Source organism: Erythrolamprus reginae, chromosome 5 (genome assembly GCF_031021105.1).
Source record: "Erythrolamprus reginae isolate rEryReg1 chromosome 5, rEryReg1.hap1, whole genome shotgun sequence".
Taxonomy (NCBI): Eukaryota; Metazoa; Chordata; class Lepidosauria; order Squamata; family Dipsadidae; genus Erythrolamprus; species Erythrolamprus reginae.
Window position 1 is genome coordinate 40,110,238 of NC_091954.1, and position 17,134 is coordinate 40,127,371.

At 37.1% G+C, this 17,134-nt stretch overlaps 1 protein-coding gene across 5 annotated transcripts in view; it reads left to right on the forward strand.

The window, feature by feature from the left end:
- CFAP46 (cilia and flagella associated protein 46) overlaps nucleotides 1-16,403 on the forward strand; it is a 117,270-nt gene extending 100,867 nt beyond the window's left edge. For 3 of the 5 annotated variants that reach the window (XM_070752434.1, XM_070752435.1, XM_070752437.1), the window contains 11 exons: nucleotides 2,071-2,183; nucleotides 2,909-3,070; nucleotides 3,794-3,852; nucleotides 5,264-5,324; nucleotides 6,434-6,469; nucleotides 7,195-7,294; nucleotides 8,518-8,630; nucleotides 9,635-9,716; nucleotides 11,168-11,304; nucleotides 13,108-13,191; nucleotides 15,442-16,403. In XM_070752434.1, the coding sequence (XP_070608535.1) occupies nucleotides 2,071-2,183; nucleotides 2,909-3,070; nucleotides 3,794-3,852; nucleotides 5,264-5,324; nucleotides 6,434-6,469; nucleotides 7,195-7,294; nucleotides 8,518-8,630; nucleotides 9,635-9,716; nucleotides 11,168-11,304; nucleotides 13,108-13,191; nucleotides 15,442-15,560 (1,066 nt within the window). In that variant the 3' untranslated portion in view covers nucleotides 15,561-16,403. Of the gene's footprint in view, nucleotides 1-2,070; nucleotides 2,184-2,908; nucleotides 3,071-3,793; nucleotides 3,853-5,263; nucleotides 5,325-6,433; nucleotides 6,470-7,194; nucleotides 7,295-8,517; nucleotides 8,631-9,634; nucleotides 9,717-11,167; nucleotides 11,305-13,107; nucleotides 13,192-15,108 lie in introns of all 5 variants that reach the window. The other 2 variants (XM_070752436.1, XR_011559176.1) reach the window with 2 other exon arrangements.
- The last annotated feature ends 731 nt before the right edge of the window (nucleotides 16,404-17,134 follow it).

Here is a 17,134-nt window from a genome sequence, read left to right on the forward strand (position 1 = left end):
CTACAATTAATGACAGAGCGACAGAGGATGCTTATCTGAAATCTGAGAGGAAAATTTCTGGAATAAAGGGAGCTCTGATGGAGTTCACACACACATTTTCTGGTTTTGATATCAAGAGGAAGAGGAGGAAAAACCTGCTGAAGGAGAAATAGAAATTCCCAAAGGATGCCAATCAGGGGTGGGCTACTGCCCGGACGGGGGGGAATGCAGTGGGGTAGCGAAAATGGAGCTCCACCCCAGAGCACCCAATTTGCACTGAAAGATATTGAAAGAAAATTCATAAGCCACGCCCACAGTGTGGTAGTAAAAATTTTGGTAGCCTTTCACTGATGCCAATGTAATGTAAGCCAGTTAGAATTGTTTTGTAAACATGTAGAACTTCAAGTTTCAAAGTCAGGGCAAAGAAGCCTTCCTCAAGAAGCCTTCCCTGGACCCAGCCGTACTTAATAACTATTGTACAGTCTCCAACCTTCCCTTTATGGAGAAGGTTGTCGAGAAGGTGGTGTCGCTCCAGCTCCAGCGGTCCTTGGAAGAAGCCGATTATCTAGGCCCTCAACAGTCAGGATTCAGGCCTAGCTACAGCACGGAAACTGCTTTGGTCGCGCTGATGGATGATCTCTGGTGGGCCTGGGACAGGGGCTTTCGATACCATCGGCCATGGTATCCTTCTGCGCCGGCTGGAGGGGTTGAGAGTGGAAGGCACAGTCCTTCAGTGGTTCCCTCTCCGGTCGGTCACAGTCGGTGTTAGTGGGGGGTCAGAGGTCGACCTCTAGGTCTCTCCCTTGTGGGGTGCCCCAGGAGGTCCTCTCCCCCCTGCTATTTAATATCTACATGAAACCGCTGGGCGAGATCATCCAAAGGCATGGAGTGAGGTATCATCAGTATGCTGATGATACCCAGCTGTACATCTTCACCCCATGTCCAGTCAGCGAAGCAGTGGAAGTGATGTGCTGGTGCCTGGAGGCTGTTGGGGTCTGGATGGGTGTCAACAGGCTCAAACTCAACCCTGACAAGACAGAGTGGCTGTGGGTCTTTCCTCCCAAGAACAATTCCATCTGTCTGTCCATTACCCTGGGGGGGGCAGTTATTGACCCCCTCAGAGAGGGTACGCAACTTGGGCGTCCTCCTCGATCCACAGCTAACATAAGAGCACCATCTTTCAGCTGTGGTGAGGACGGTGTTTGCCCAGGTCCACCTGGTGCACCAGTTGCGGCCCTATTTGGACAGGGAGTCATTGCTCACAGTCACTCACGCCCTCATCACCTTGAGGTTTGACTACTGCAATGCTCTCTACATGGGGCTACCTTTGACAAGTGTTTGGAAACTTCAGATCGTGCAGAATGCGGCCGTGAGACCTATCGTGGGGCTTCCAAGACTCCGCGGCCTGCACTGGTTGCTGGTAATGACCTACAAAGCCCTACATGGCATTGGACCAAAATACCTGCAGGACCGCCTTCTGCCGCACAAATCCCAGCAGTCAATCAGGTCCCACAGAGTTGGCCTTCTCCAGGTCCCGTCGACTAAACAATGCCGTCTGGCGGGACCCAGGGGAAGAGCCTTCTCTGTAGCGGCCCCAGCCCTCTGGAATCAACTTCCCCCAGAGATTCGAATTGCCCCTACTCTTCCTGCCTCGCGCAAGATATTGAAGACCTGTCTATGTCGCCAGGCATGGGGGGAATAACTATCTCTTCCCACCACCACCACCACCACCACCACCATTTTTCCTGGCTGTAATACATGAGAATGGTGTGATTGTGCAGTAACGCTTGTTTTTAATATCTACGGATTTTAAATTTTGTTTTTTATCTAATATTGGATTTGTACTCTGTGCATTATATTGTTGTTGTGAGCCGCCCCGAGTCTTTGGATAGGGGCAGCATACAAATCTGTTAAATCTTAATCTTAATCTTAAATGAATGGTTAAATTCATATTGATTTGAAGAGATGGGAGGAAAGAGCCTAAGGTTTGATCTCTGGGATGGATGGATGGATGGGTATCATTAGTGCTCTGTAAGATTTATATCCTGTATAATATTGTAAAGATGCCTCCTGCTGTTTTTATCTCCTCAGGCGCCAAAGTCCAGCAGGGTCTCCAGCTGACTCAGGAAAACCCAGAAGAGGGAGTCCAGGGAAAACTAAGGCAGATGATTCAGGGAAAACTAAAACTAAAACACTAAGTCAAAGTATGTCTTATATTTCAAAGCATGTTTGGGGCACTTAAATAAAAATGTTTTAGAATTTGCATGTTATTTACAGTTTGTGCTTGGCTTGATTCTTTGGAACCATTCAGTGACTGAAGTTTGACTTAAAAGAGCACCCAGAGTTTCACTATCCTTACCCTTCTGTTTTACTCATCTGTCTGAAAAGAAAAGAGATTAGAAACATTATTCCTACTTTTTCTCAGTGAAAATTTTGATTCATTGAAATTAATTATCTCACAAGGGTGTTTTAATCCCAGTTTTCTGATAAATTACAAATTTGAACACAACAATATACTATGAGGTTGCCTTCATTTAAGATTGTGTATTCCTAATAACATTTACTAATGTGAAGATCAAAGACATGGAAGGTCAAGTTATATGTTCAAATCTGATAATGCATATTCAAATAAAACAAAACATTGTTTGATTCAATTCAAAAATTGTTTCCATACGTAGTTGTTATATTTAGGTGGGTAAGGAAATATTGCCACATGGTTAATTAAATATTTGTTATTAATCCTCTCTAAACAAAGGGGTTTGTAGCTTGAAACAAACAATATTCCCAGGGCTTATCAGATAGGGTTAAAAATTTAAGGATGGAGACAAAATTAGTTCATTTGAACAGAAAGGAAAATATAAAAAGATATTTTATGTTTAATGCTTTTGCTTATGTCGGTAGTTGACCTAATTTTTCCGGTTATCATTAGGTGTTGAAGACATAGGAGAGTGTGTGATTCTATTGGCAGATAAAGGTCTTCTGGAATTACCTTTGGAAGCACTAAATATTTTCCAAGATGATGCAATAGGTTCTCTGTCCAGAGATTTCTCTCTCCAAATGGTCTACAATCGGATACATAAAGATGAAGGAGGTACAGCTGTGTTAACAAATATTTGAAAATACAATCAACACTTCTTGTTACACTTTAATTACAGCAGTGCAGAAATCCTATTTAAGTCTTTCTCCACAATCAGTGGTGTTCATTTGTGTAATTAGGTTTGTCCTGACTGAGGTGACTCAGGTTAGCCTCATCACTTCCCAGCAATTCTGGATTGAGCAAAAAGGTCTGACAAGAGATTCACTTTTATGTAAATAGAGTTTTCAGCACGCGGAGATGGTCCTACTAGAACTCTGCTCAGCATAAAGAAGAACTATGACAGACAGAGCATATGCAGAGATCTCTTTCATGTTTCATAACATTTTTCAGATGTTTACATCCTCTGTAGAGATAGACAGCCTCAATAAGGCTAGCATTTGAGATCTTTGAGGCAATGCTGAAATGGTATGTGCTAAAATTTAAAAAGGAGATATAGTAACAGAGGTAGCTTTGTGTTTATCTGACTGATTTCCCAAACTTTTTAGATTTCTTAGTGAAGAGATCCAACCTAAAATAAAGAAAGACTTTTATCTAGCCTTTTAAAAAATCGGTATAATTATCAAATTAAATGGATATAAACAAGTCAATATTTTTTTTATTAATAAATGCTTTATTAATATTCCTAAGAGTGCTGTTGAATACAATACAAGAAATAAAGAGCATGCATGGTCTACAGAGAAAAATATGTTATTTACATGGTGTTTTTAATGTTTATAGATAGTGAAGTAAAAAAGAGTGCAAGACCAAAAAGTGAACAAAGAAAAGGTACAAAAATAGTAAGTATATATTCTGCAGAGTTTCCCTGAAATATTTAATCCATATCTTCATACCATTGTTAATATTGCATTTGTTTTATTAATAGTTTTTTTTAAATTTTGAGCACACATATGTACTGTTAAATAGTACATGTTTTCTTGGGTACTTAGTTTTGTCCTGTTAGATATATCTAGCAAATGCAGCAATAAACTTTCATAAGACTGTTCGTGAAAATCTCAGTATTGATCAAAATTGCATATTGGAACTGGGTTAAAAGTACAAGCTAGCAGTAAACTATTTTGCTAAACTGGTTCACAGATTTCATCTCATCCAAAAACTTCAACTATTTATTTATTTTATTTTATTTATTAGATTTGTATGCCGCCCCTCTCCGTAGATTATTACAGTAGTAGCGATCTAGAAGTTTCAATGTAACCTGTACATTCCAGAAAAAAAGAAAAAAAAACTATTCTTCCCTCTACCCAAGATCTCTTAACAATGGAGTTTGAAAAAATGGAGAGCTGCATTTTTCTCAATCAGCATGTATATGCACAAATACATTTTCATTCTTTCCATTCAAATATTGACTATCAATTATGAAATAAATGGTACAGTGTATATGTCATCTGTTGCAAACACAAGTGGTCCTTGCTTACTGTAATTACGACTCTGTTGTAGGAGATAACCACTTTGAGCCTGAGGGCAGGGTCAAACATATAAAGTTTGATGTTGCTATGCTCCCATAAGAGTCCTAAGTCTACCCCATCCCACAAAAAAAATCATGAAACTTAGATGCATCTGAATTGGGATTTCATGATTGCCGAGACACCATGACAGCTGCAACTTTGAGAATCAGCCATAGGTCCCCCTTGTTCAGTGCTGTTGCAACTTCAAATGGTTGCTAAGTAAGTTGTTAAATGAGGACTACCTGTAACAAGCCTGATTTTCAATCAATTTTTTATGATTCATGTTCAGGGGGAAAATTATTCATTTTATAATTTTTATGTGGTTTTTTTAAAAAATTTCTTATTGAGAGGATTAATTACTGGTAGACATTTTCAATAGGTGTGTTTTTAATAGCAGAAAAGGAGAAATACAACTAAGAATTACTTGAGGGAAACATATTTTTTCTTACTCAGTTCCTCTTGAGGTTTGCCTATCTTCAACCATTTCTCTTCAGTCCTGCTAGCTGTATAACTATCTAAATGTGATGTCTTTGGAGAAAATCCATCAAGAAAAAAATGGGTTCTTTCTCGCATATTGAAATAGCTATGGAGAAGCATAAAATTGGGTTCACTTATGTTAAAATAGCTTGGTGCTATTTACTTTCTTTGAGTTTTAAATGTAGGTTTCTGTTTAGAGAAGTCCCCCCCCTCCCCAGAGTTGGGGTTGTTGCATGACAAATTAAACTGTTTTTCTATTATAAAACAGGCAACTCTTAACCATGTTCTGCCACCCAATTGTATTTCCATTGATGTCCACAATGTGAAATGTATCCTTTAAAAATAGCTGTTTATCAAATAAAATATCAAAATAATGAGTTTTCCCCAAGAACTTTCATTAATAACGTTCCCACAGGAGGGAACAATGGATATGTTATCTTGAGTTTCTAGAATGAATGAATGAATGAATGAATGAATGAATGAATGAATGAATGAATGGAATTAAATCAAATTTCAGAGCTAAGAAAATACATCCTTGATAGAGCAAAATGTCTGACTTACTAATGGCTACTGCAGAATGCAAGGATGTTCCAGATACTATATGTACTGTATATTTGTTATTTTATACTATTTCTGTATACACCAATCATATGAATAGCTTGCAATAAATAAAAATAAAACTATAAAATGTATGGCTGTGGTAAACACAACCAACTTAAATATAGTAGCAGCATCTCCCGGTAGATTAAGATTCAGAAATCTGGCAAAAGAAGAACATTTTAAGCTTCCTTCTTGACTCTCAACAGGGATAAAATTATAATTAAGGTGAAGATACAAAGGTCAAGTGAATGTTTACTAATATTCCCAGCTAAGGAGGCATAAATTGGTTGGTTGGTTGGTTGGTTGGTTGGTTGGTTGGTTGGTTGGTTGGTTGGTTGGTTGGTTGGTTGGTTGGTTGGTTGGATTTGTATGCTGCCCTTCTCCGAAAACTCGGGGCGAGGATTCATTGAGTTTGACTTTGAGTAATAAAAAAGAAAAGTGAATTGCTGTTATCAGGATGTGAAAGGAGGCCATTTCATGATGGGAGACCAGGCAATATAAACTGGAGTATGTAGAATGGGAATCTGCTGATCCATGGGAATAGAAAGCAGAAAATAACATAGAGCATTTGTGGGGGCACAAAGGGGGAGAAGATAGTCAGAAGTATGATAGTACTGATGAATTTACATTCACATACATTTAGATAAGTTGGGGTGCCGTTAATATTTCTTTGAAAGAGATACTTACACACTGTTGGCCTATTCTTCAAACCTAGTGGGCCCATTTTCCTGACATATTATGATTGAGAGCATCTTATAGTAGGGAATATGATAGAATAGCCCAGTTCAAACAGGCTCATTTGTCACCTTAGTTACAGATTCTTAATTGTTTGTCTCAGATATTGTGGATCCATATAATGATGGCAGAGAAGATGGTAAGGCTTGTCAAATTATGTGTTAACTGTGAGAAATCATCTTGTGTAATGCTTTATGCTGTCTTTTTCCAACGTCACAGAAATCACTTTTATAGGCAGCAAAGCTAAGACTGACGTTAAAATTTAATAGTCTTTCTTATGCCCCGGCCCAGTATAATAAAAATAAGTGGTGTACTACAAGCTTCTATTAAGTTGCCTGATTCTTGTTGGTGAGTAGAAATTCTCTGTATCAAGATCATCCTATAATGGAATATGTGCATGACCTTGGGGGATGTGGGAAAAGATACAGCTTAGGAAAAATATCAGATGACTGGAGGAGTGGGGACCACATAGGCTTAATGGGTCAGAGAAAGAAACTTAAGGGCCTTCCCTGATTGGTCAAATAGTTAAAAGTGGTGGTGGGAAATTTTTACCTTCAGACTTTTAAGGGTTTTGTTAATGAAGTCTTGCAATAAAGTACATTTAGCTCATCTGGTCATATTTCCTGGCTGGTTTCCTTCCTTGTAATGTGGGCAAACTGATGTTTACAACTTCTGTTATTGCTCTCCAATGTGAAATCAAGCATTACAACTCTTTGTGCAGGCTACTTAAAGAGAAATATCAGGGATCTAATTTTTGCATGCTTATTTACAAGCCTGCTTTTATTATATTTTTAATTGACAGCTATTTCAATTTAGGGTTGGAAACTCAAACTAATGCTAATATGCCTTTTTTTAATTATATAGAATCGGAAAATCCTGCAAGCAAATTTAGAGAAATCCTAGAAAAATTTGAGCCATTTACCCTTCGTTGGGAAGGCATAATAGGCGATATACACTTTCCAAGGTGTGTATGTTCATTAGGAAGAGGTGAATTCATTTCTGTTTATTCCCTTTTTTTTCATTTTTGTGAATCTGTCTGGTTTCATTTGCTGAAAACCTTAGAGTTTTTAAAAGGTTTACATTAAATATATATTTTGGTGGCAATTTTTTACAGTCGTACATTGTTGTTTGAAATTTTCCTTAACAGACATATTTAGGAAGAATTTTCCATAATTAAATGCCTCATATTATCTTGAAGACAGACTGCTCTTGCTATCAATCTCTCACTCTTTATGGAACCACAGTTAATATATACAGAGCAATAAATTAGTAAATTTCCCATATAGTGTACAGTCCAGGCTTTTACCCATGTGTAAAATATCTTTTCCTAGTCTCATTATTTGCAATTCCACCACCATGAAAGTTAGGTTAGAACACAATTCCAATATTTCCACTTTCAAACAATCCATTTCCTTTTATCCATTTTTAATTGGTGAACCACACTGCAATGTTTGAAAAAGATAAGTTTAATATGATACCAAAATGTTCAATTATTCATTCATTTTAGAATTAAAGAAGTTTGTGTTCATATATGAATCCCTAAGAGATTTCTCAAAAAAAAATTAATCATAAAAGAATATATTACATTTTTAAGAGAAAGAATCACAGTACTTGTAATCAATTTTAAAAATTTTCTCTTTTTTTTTGAAAATAAATTTAAATTTTTTCAAAACTCATGTTGAACTGAATAGGATTCAGGATACCTTAGGATACTTTGGCCAGAGTGCTGCAGTCTTTTGGGACAAAGGCACCGAAGCAGACCTTAAGAAAACTGAAATAATATGCTGTAGAAATCAATTCCAAAGCATATCCATCTCTAATGATGATATTCTATGACATCTCTAAAAATTAAATTATAAATTGCTTTCCATCCCATATTAATTGCAGAGGTATTCTAGACTGGCTGAAGTAAACAAATTGGCATAGCCAATTGTGAGTGTCAGTTCTATGTACGAAGCCTCCTAGGGGGGAATGGCAGACCATTTTGAAATCTTGCCTAGAAAGGAGCCAGGGAGGGAGAGAGGGAGGAAGCGGCATAGAGAGAGAGAGAGAAAGAAAGAGAGAGGGGGGAGAGAGAAACCTCTGCAGTGAAGGTTGCATTTGTTATAATACTAGCATACTTTGTTGTGATTTTTCCCCTCTATATTGAAAATAATTTTAAATTTTGATTCCCCCCACCCACTGCAGTTACACAGAGTGGGAATACGTATTGAATAACTGCAGTATGCTGTTTTTCTCTGCAATGGCAAGATTCCTCGCCCATGTAGCACTTGACAAGCTGGTTGCTATGAACATTCCAGGTGATTCACCTCAGCCTCAAACGGCTCTTTCATTTCTCTTATATTGATTCAGATGTATTAATGGCAATGTTTCCTATTCCACTAGACCTCAACTTATAATTAGCTGTTTAACAAGAATCCAAAAGTACAGTGGGCTTGGAAAGGGTATAAAGCCCTTCCACCCATCTTAAAACATTATGGTCACAGGATCACAATCTGGATGCTTGGCAATCTGTTTACACTTATGGCTAATTGCCAAGCACCCTGCAATCAGGTGATTGTCATTTGCAATCTTCTCTGCCAGCTTCTCTTGAAAGTCAATAGGGAAGCTGTCGGGGAAGATTGAAAGCTGATGCCGCCTGTCACAGGCTTGAAATTCCTCCTCGCCCCACAACCTAGTAAGGAATTCCTCCAAAGAACTGCAAGAACGGAGATCCAGTCCTGAAGATCTGAGCTCTGTTTCTTCGGCCTCTCAAAAGAGTACCCTTCCATGCACAAAGGGGAGAACTCCTCCAAAGGGCTTCAGGAGCAAGATCATAACCCAAAGATCTGAGCCCTGTTTCTGCAACCCCTTCAAAGGAATTTCCCTCCCTTCTGCAGAAATGCAGAACAAGTAAGAGAAAAGGAGATAACAGCAGAAGTTTTTATATGGGTTGGAGGGATACTAAGGGATGAGAGAGTCAAGGACTGAAGCCAGTAGATTAGACATTCTGCTTCCTTTTGTCAGTTTTACTGTTGTGAAATGTTGCTCTCAAATTATGTTGCTTCTCGTAGGCTCGTAGATTTTGACAATTGTTTCAGCTCATTTTTGCTCTTTCAAGTCCTTTGATAACTTTCTATTTGCCAAAGCTCACCTTTGTTACTATCGCCCAAAAGATGTCCTCCTTCTTTTGATGTCTGTGGTATTACATACCACAAGATTCTTGAGATCCTTTAATATTTAAGAATGGCTCAAGAAGAGTCTGCCCTCACATCTTGAGATGCTTCTGAACTGACCTCAGCTTTGCTGTTTCTTTTTTCCTCAGAATGCCAGTTGATTATACTTTCAGGACGTGTGCATTCCAAACCTAGTCTTATTCGACTAAGAAACCAAGATGAAGGAAAAAGGTAAAATCAATGTTAAAACATATATCTTACAAGAGAAAGGAATGCAAGGTACAGTTCCATTAAGTCTTCCATTTCACATTAGATGTGATTTAATATCCATCAACATACTTTTACTATTTTAAAGCATGCCTGTTAGCAACCAGCAATAGCACTTAGACATATACCACTTCACAGTGCTTTATAGTTCTCTGTAAGTGGTTTACAAAGAGTAAGCGTATTGCCTCCAACAATTTGAGTCCTCATTTTACCCACCATGGAAGGATGGAAAACCGAGCCAATCTTGAGCCTGGTGAGATTTGAACTGCCAAATTGCAGTCAGCTGGCAGTCAGCAGAAGTATCCTGCAGTACTACACTGCACCACTGCGGCTCATGTTAGGTTTCACTCCTTTTTTTCAAACTTAAAATCTCAGGGTTAGAATACTAGATTACACAAATAAGCTACTACTTGCAATAGAACTGTCCATCATATCCCCATGTGCATCGCCAAATTTATCCCAGAAGATCTGTTATCATTCAGAGTAGAATTGAAGCATTATGGAAACATGTAGCTGAGTACATTGTGTCATGGCTACCAAATTGTTATTTGTTAATATTTACTAAAATATTATTTTCATCTGTGACTTAAACACATCTAGATATTCTATGAACAATTTCTCATATTGACCTTATATTACACCTTGGAAATAAACTACTATGGAATAAATAAAATGCTTTGACCTCAGAATTTCAGTTTTGAGCACTGCAAACCCAGACATAATATATATGTTCTGATTGTTTTGAGGGCTGTAACAAAACTTAATTTAATCCACTATCTTGATTAAAACAACAGAGCTTCAATCTCATCATACTGGCTTTATTTATTTTATTTATTTTTACTTATTTGTCAAAACGTGTACAAGATAATAGGTATGGTATAAACATAAACAAAAGCAAAGTAGGTATATGTAAATTTGGACAATAGGACAGTAGGACAGGGATGGTAGGCATGATAGTGCGCTTATGCACGCCCCTTAGGAATGGGATGAAGTCGACTGTAGACAGTCTAAGGTTTCAGTGTTACATTCTCAAAACAGAAAGTTTGTTCCGAAAACGTTGTTTTAATTTTTTTTAAAAGCTACTTGAATTGTCCAGATTTTGTTCTGATACAGCACTTGTCAACTCAGAATGTGTTATTGGAACATTCCAAGTGAGACACTTTTATTCTGAACAAAACTACATGTTTCACGCATACCCTTAACATCTACATAGCATGTTACAACTTTTCATAGCTTGTACATCCCATATTTAATCCCCAGTATATTGATGAGGAACAAGTAAGAAAATTATAATAATGTCTCGGGAGTCTGGCTGTAATGACAAAATTTGAATGCCCTTGTGTTTCCCTTTCGTATTCCAGTTATTCAAGAATACTTGTAATTTTATATTTTAAATTTCTTGATAATTTTTTTAGCTCTTTTCGCTTGTCTCTGGAGAAGACAACTGAAACTGCAATCATTCTAAGCCTTATTGGAGTGCGTTCCGTCATAATCAACCAATGGTTTACTACACTGGAAGAAAATACAATGCGATTAGAAAGTTTATGTGAAAGTATGTAAAAATGATCTCAATGAAAAACATTATTCTAACAGTATTACACGTCATTTTGTTTTGAGTAATATCTCTAATTTTAGAAAGTGAATAATCTGGACTCCTAAAGGTTTTCTGGAACAGGTGATCTTTTTCTCAGAAAAAACTATGTGTTTACCATAGATCCCTGTATGTTACCCAAAATTGTATGTTATCTATAACATTTCCAGAAATGTGTGAACATGAAAAATAAAATTCAGTGGGACTTAGGAAAAAGAAAATGGTTTTATGATGCTATACACATTTGTTTAACTTACAGTTGACTATCAAATTATACTTTGTATAATAAAGGTGGTGAATCCAGGCAAACAGCATGTATAGATTTGAATCAATTTGAATCCCAGCGACCAGTTAGGTCCCACAGAGTTGGCCTTCTTGGGGTCCCGTCGACTAAACAATGTCATTTGGCGGGACCCAGGGGAAGAGCCTTCTCTGTGGCGGCCCCGACCCTCTGGAACCAGCTCCCCCCAGAGATCAGAATTGCCCCCACCCTCCTCGCCTTTCGTAAGCTCCTTAAAACCCACCTCTGTCGTCAGGCATGGGGGAATTGAGATATTACTTTCCCCCCAGGCCTATACAATTTATGCATGGTATGTTTGTGTGTATGTTTGGGTTTTTAATAAGGGTCTTTAGCTATTTTAAATATTAGATTTGTTATATGCTGTTTTATTGTTGTTAGCCACCCCGAGTCTACGGAGAGGAGCGGCATACAAACAAACAAACAAACAAACAAACAAACAGTGTTCCTGTCCTATGGCTAGGTCGCCACAACTCTTTGTTCATGCAGTAGATAATTTTGTTAAATATTCATTTAATAAAAATTCACCTTTTAATTTACATAGTTTATGAAATGATACCGAACTCAATTGCACTATTTATGTGCTGCTTTCTTCTCTGGTGGATTCCAAGAACAAGATCTAGGAGAAGCGTACAATTTTTGTGAAGTTTTGACCTTTGGAATAAGTTGGGAATTTAACATCTTGTTTCCCACTTATCTTTCTAGAAGAATAAGTGACTGGTCCCTTGTTCTAATGTACTTAAAGTCTGAATGGGCTGGCAAGGCAGGAACAAATCTATTGTCAGTAGATCTTGCAAAGGACCACTGCAATGGCCATTACTTTTGCCTCTGCCATTGTCAAATGCTAGTTTTCCAAGGAAAGAGATTCTGAGACAAGCATGTATTTCCTATTGCTACCAGCAATTGTAGAACATTCTGATAACAAATCTTTAAGGGCAGATCCCTGACATAGCTACAATATGTAGGGAGGCTCCCCTATTAACAGAATCTTACTTTGTTTTCTCTGAATGTGTGCTGAAAACTTAACCCTGAACATTCATTTTTCCAATCAAGTTTGTACTTTCAAAAATGCTTGAATCAAAAATTTATTTTGCATTTAAAATGAAAGTTAGTAACTACAACGTGATGAAAAAAATAACCTGGCAACCATTCCTTATATTCACAACCTTTGCAAGTCTGTTAAGCAAATGTGAAGTGAGATCATAAACCCAGTTGTGGTTTCAGTTAGCAATCACTTCACTTAATGACTGAATTGTTGTCCCAATTGTGGTCACTAAATGAAGACTACCTGTAAATTGATGCTAGAAATTATATGATTACGGGGGTGGGAGGTGGGGTGTTTTATATATCGTAAATACCTAAAGCTAATGTGTAACACATATAATACTATACAGTATGTTGAATCTGCATGTGTTTTATTGTATATATATGTGAGTCTTAATTTAGCAACTGCTCTTGTTTTACAGATTTCATAAAAGTAGGCAAAACAACTGGACAGGCTGTTCGTACTATTCAGAAGAAAAGGACGGTCTGGGATAAGACACCAGAAAGTAAATGGTTTATTTTTATATATATATTATTTTTATAATATAAAAGGGTATTCCTGAATTGTACTGTTTGTCCTACGAAAGAAATATACAGTTTCATCCATGTAGAAAGTAGCAACTTGGAGATAGGGACTGAGGAAGCTAATTGCAAAATAATTTGAACAAAAATACTGCATCTGTCTTTACATACAGTAAAAGTAAACAAATCAGTCCAACGTACCAAAAAACAAATACTGTAAAATGAAGATTATTAATGTAAGCCAAAATAACCAAGAAAATAGTTAAGAGAACACCTATCCAGTCTAGACAAGTTCAGATGACTAGAATCAGATGGATTCTAGGGGAATTGGCCTCACAGAAGCACTGAACTATATCTTCTAAAGATCCTGGAACATTGGGGAACAACCAGAGCTGACGGAATTGGGAAAGAGCTGATATAGTTCCCATCTCCAAAAAAAAAAAAAAAGGAGGTGTGATAGATCCAGGAAAATACAGACCTAACAGCCTGACACCAATACCTGGAAAGATTCAAAGAGGTAATCAACAAATCTGCGAACACCTAAAGGCAAACACAGTTTTGTCAAAAACAGATTATGCCAGACAAATTTATTTTTTCGACTTCTATGCTGCCCAATTTCGAAGGACTTAGGGTAGCTTACAATAGTATAAAAATTTCAAAAACACTAAGAAGTCAAATATAAAATTTAAACTATAAAATCTTAATTAAAAAACCATAATAACTAACCCATCAGCATGCATACATAACATTCATACAATATGGCGGGGATAGTTGTTAAATTCAAAATCTTACCACATTCTTTGACAAAGTGACAAAAATAGTGGACCATGAAATGCTATAGATATAATTTAGTTGGACTTCAGTAAGGGATTTGATAAAATTCAACACAACCTACTGCTTGATAAGAAAGCCATGGTGATGCAGTGATTAGAATGCAGTATTACTGGCTAACTCTGCCGACTGCCAGCAGTTTAATCTTAACTGGCTCAAGGTTGACAGCCTTCCATCTCTCTGAGGTTGGTTAAAATGAGGATCCAGATTATTGGGGGCAATATGCTGTTTCTGTAAATGGCTTAGAGAGGGTAAAGCACTATGAAGAAGTATATAAGCATATAAGTCTAAATGCTATTGCTATTAATAAAAATAGAAAAATGTGGTTTAGACAGCATCACCACCAGATGGATTTGTAACTTTCAATACCGACTTGATACTTGAAATGCATTACTCAGTCACATAAATGTTACCTGGTTTCTGTCTCATTAGAGATAAGAGATTTCTGTACATTCAGAATAGGTCTTGCTTGTCAGGACAATTTCTGACAATCAGCTAGAAAGCAGAATTTCCTGGCAGGTAGCCTTACCATTAGCTGGCCTTTGATATTTTCTAGCTTTCAGTATTGAATTTAGGGACTACTTTAACCTTTGCAATAACACAGTTTCAGGTCACAGGTTATTCTATGAGCTGATTTTGGAGCTTAATACATGCAATTCTTTTGTGATTTCAGTAATCTTTAAAACAACAGTGTAATGCTGAAATCCATAATCAAGAAACAAAGGCCTATCAGAAGAGGTTCAGTGCCTTTATACACATGACACTGAAACATACAAAAATAATGTAATAGGTGCTCACAACTGTCTGCTGATAAACTTGTCAGGGAGCCCTTGTTGGCCACCAATCCCTACTCGTGCAGAGATTGGTGGCCAACAAAGTGCCTTTTCTAGTCACTGCTTCATTTTCTAACAAAACAATAGTTCTATGGTTACCAAATATCTACCCAGGAAAGAGGGTAGATGAAGCTTATTAATCAGGTATTGCCCAAACAGGAAGTGGAATTGGGGCTTTATATATAATATAGTGCTTGAATGGGTCTGAACATTTATTTGTTTGTTTGTTTGTTTAAGATCTATCTTGCCCTTCCTTCAGGAGCTCAGGGTACAACTTCCTCTTTTAGGCATGCATGGAAATACATTGTACTCACAACAACCCGTAAGGCACCTTAGATTGAGATAACCACTGGCCCAAACATCTTCCTGTGGCTGAAGAGAGATTCATAGTTACCAGTCCAACATCTTGACCACTGTATCACACTGGCTGGCTGGCTGGCTGTTGAAGCAAGCAAAAGTGAACATTCTGAACTCAATTCCATCAAATGCAGATAGAAAAATCTCAATCTAATTCCTCTAGGATCTTAAAATCTCACAGGATTTAACTCGAATTTTGCTCTATTCTGGCAGAATCACCCGATTCCCTTGGAGTCGAGAAAGAAGACCAACGCAAAAGTCCCAGTCAGCCAATTCATCCTTCGGTTATAGATGCTATTTTGTACGGCTTGCCCAACACCATGTTTACGTAATTAGCTATACATTTTTTTAAGTGTGCTTGGGGTGTGAAGGGAACAAGTTTTCATGGGACTTGATGTTGTTTTTAAGAAGCCAATACTCAATGGTTATTTTAAAGTTTAACACTGACAATTGTCTTAAACTCTTGTTTTTTTAATTTGATGTTTTTATTATTCTAATTTCCATCAGATTTTTCAGATTAATTTTTTTTAAAATTGGGTTGTACTATATGAAAGCCTATTTTGTTTTACATTGGGTGTCTTAGATAAGGTTGTTATAGTAATAAAGTTGATTGCTTGAATGGCATATAAGTGATAAAATAGTGATACTTAACAATTCATAGAAACACAGATTTAATATATATTTTTAAAAAAATAGAAGATGGCTGTTTCAAACCTAAGTCTATTACTTAAACAAGACATTTGATATGCCTGTTAAAATCATACCTATTACACTCTTAATATTACAGTTCTCAAAACTCTATCTACTGTTCTAATTGATCAGACCAAATTTTCAGTTGGTGAAAAATCCATCCACAATCACTTCATTTAAGTCAGCTGTAACCATAATCACTACCACTTTTTTCTTTCCTTTACTTCGAGAAATTGAAAATTTACAAAAAAAACAAAAAACAAAACCTGAATCTACCAGTGATACTGTTCAACTGTCACCACATTTCTCCTTTTATTTCTAATAAGATAAATTGCTATGGTAATTTCAAAATATGAGTTGTATGTTCTAGTTCTGGTTCTACTGTATTTTATGTTTGTATGATGTTATTGATCTGTATGTTGTATTTTCTTATGGCCTCATGGATAATCAATAAAGTATTATTATTATGGATGGTTGCATACTCAGCCAATGTTTAGAATTGATTTGCCATTTTTATCCACCTGTTGAGTCTTTCCCAAAAAATTGACTGATTTTGCTTGATGGTATTATACAGGTGAAACTCAAAAAATTAGAATAAGGTGCAAAAGTTCATTTAAGTAATGCAACTTAAAAGTGAAATATAATATATGAGAGAGACTCATTACATGCAAGGAAAGATAGTTCAAGCCATAATTTATCACGAGAGGGAGCACACTCCCAACATGGTATTCCTCTAGGGGCAGTTGAGCAATGATCTGAATTTAAGGGACCTAGAAATCATGTTCTTGTCATGGTCAACTCATTTTCTGCTCCAATCCTCCCTCGCAGAGAGGTGAAACCGATAAGGTGGCTCCACCCCAGATGACTAATGGACCCAGTGGGTTTTCAGAGGGCACTTGGGGAAATACCAGATTTACTTATATGCAATTTGGCAGAGTTTGCGACCTCTCTGTGGCAGTAGACCCAGGAGATCTCCTTGGTTCACCAAGGAACTCAGGGGTAGAAACGCCAGAAAAAATATCTAGGGGAGTGTTGGAAGGCCAGTAAATCTGGATCTGACCGAGCACAATTAAGTTCTTATTTTAAGACTTGGCAATGATTTATATGGTCACATAACATTCTAGCCGTCTGCAGTGAGTTAAATCAAACACTTCAGCATGTTATGTCCATACATTATATAACTATATTGCATGCTTTCATCTTCTTACTTCTGGTT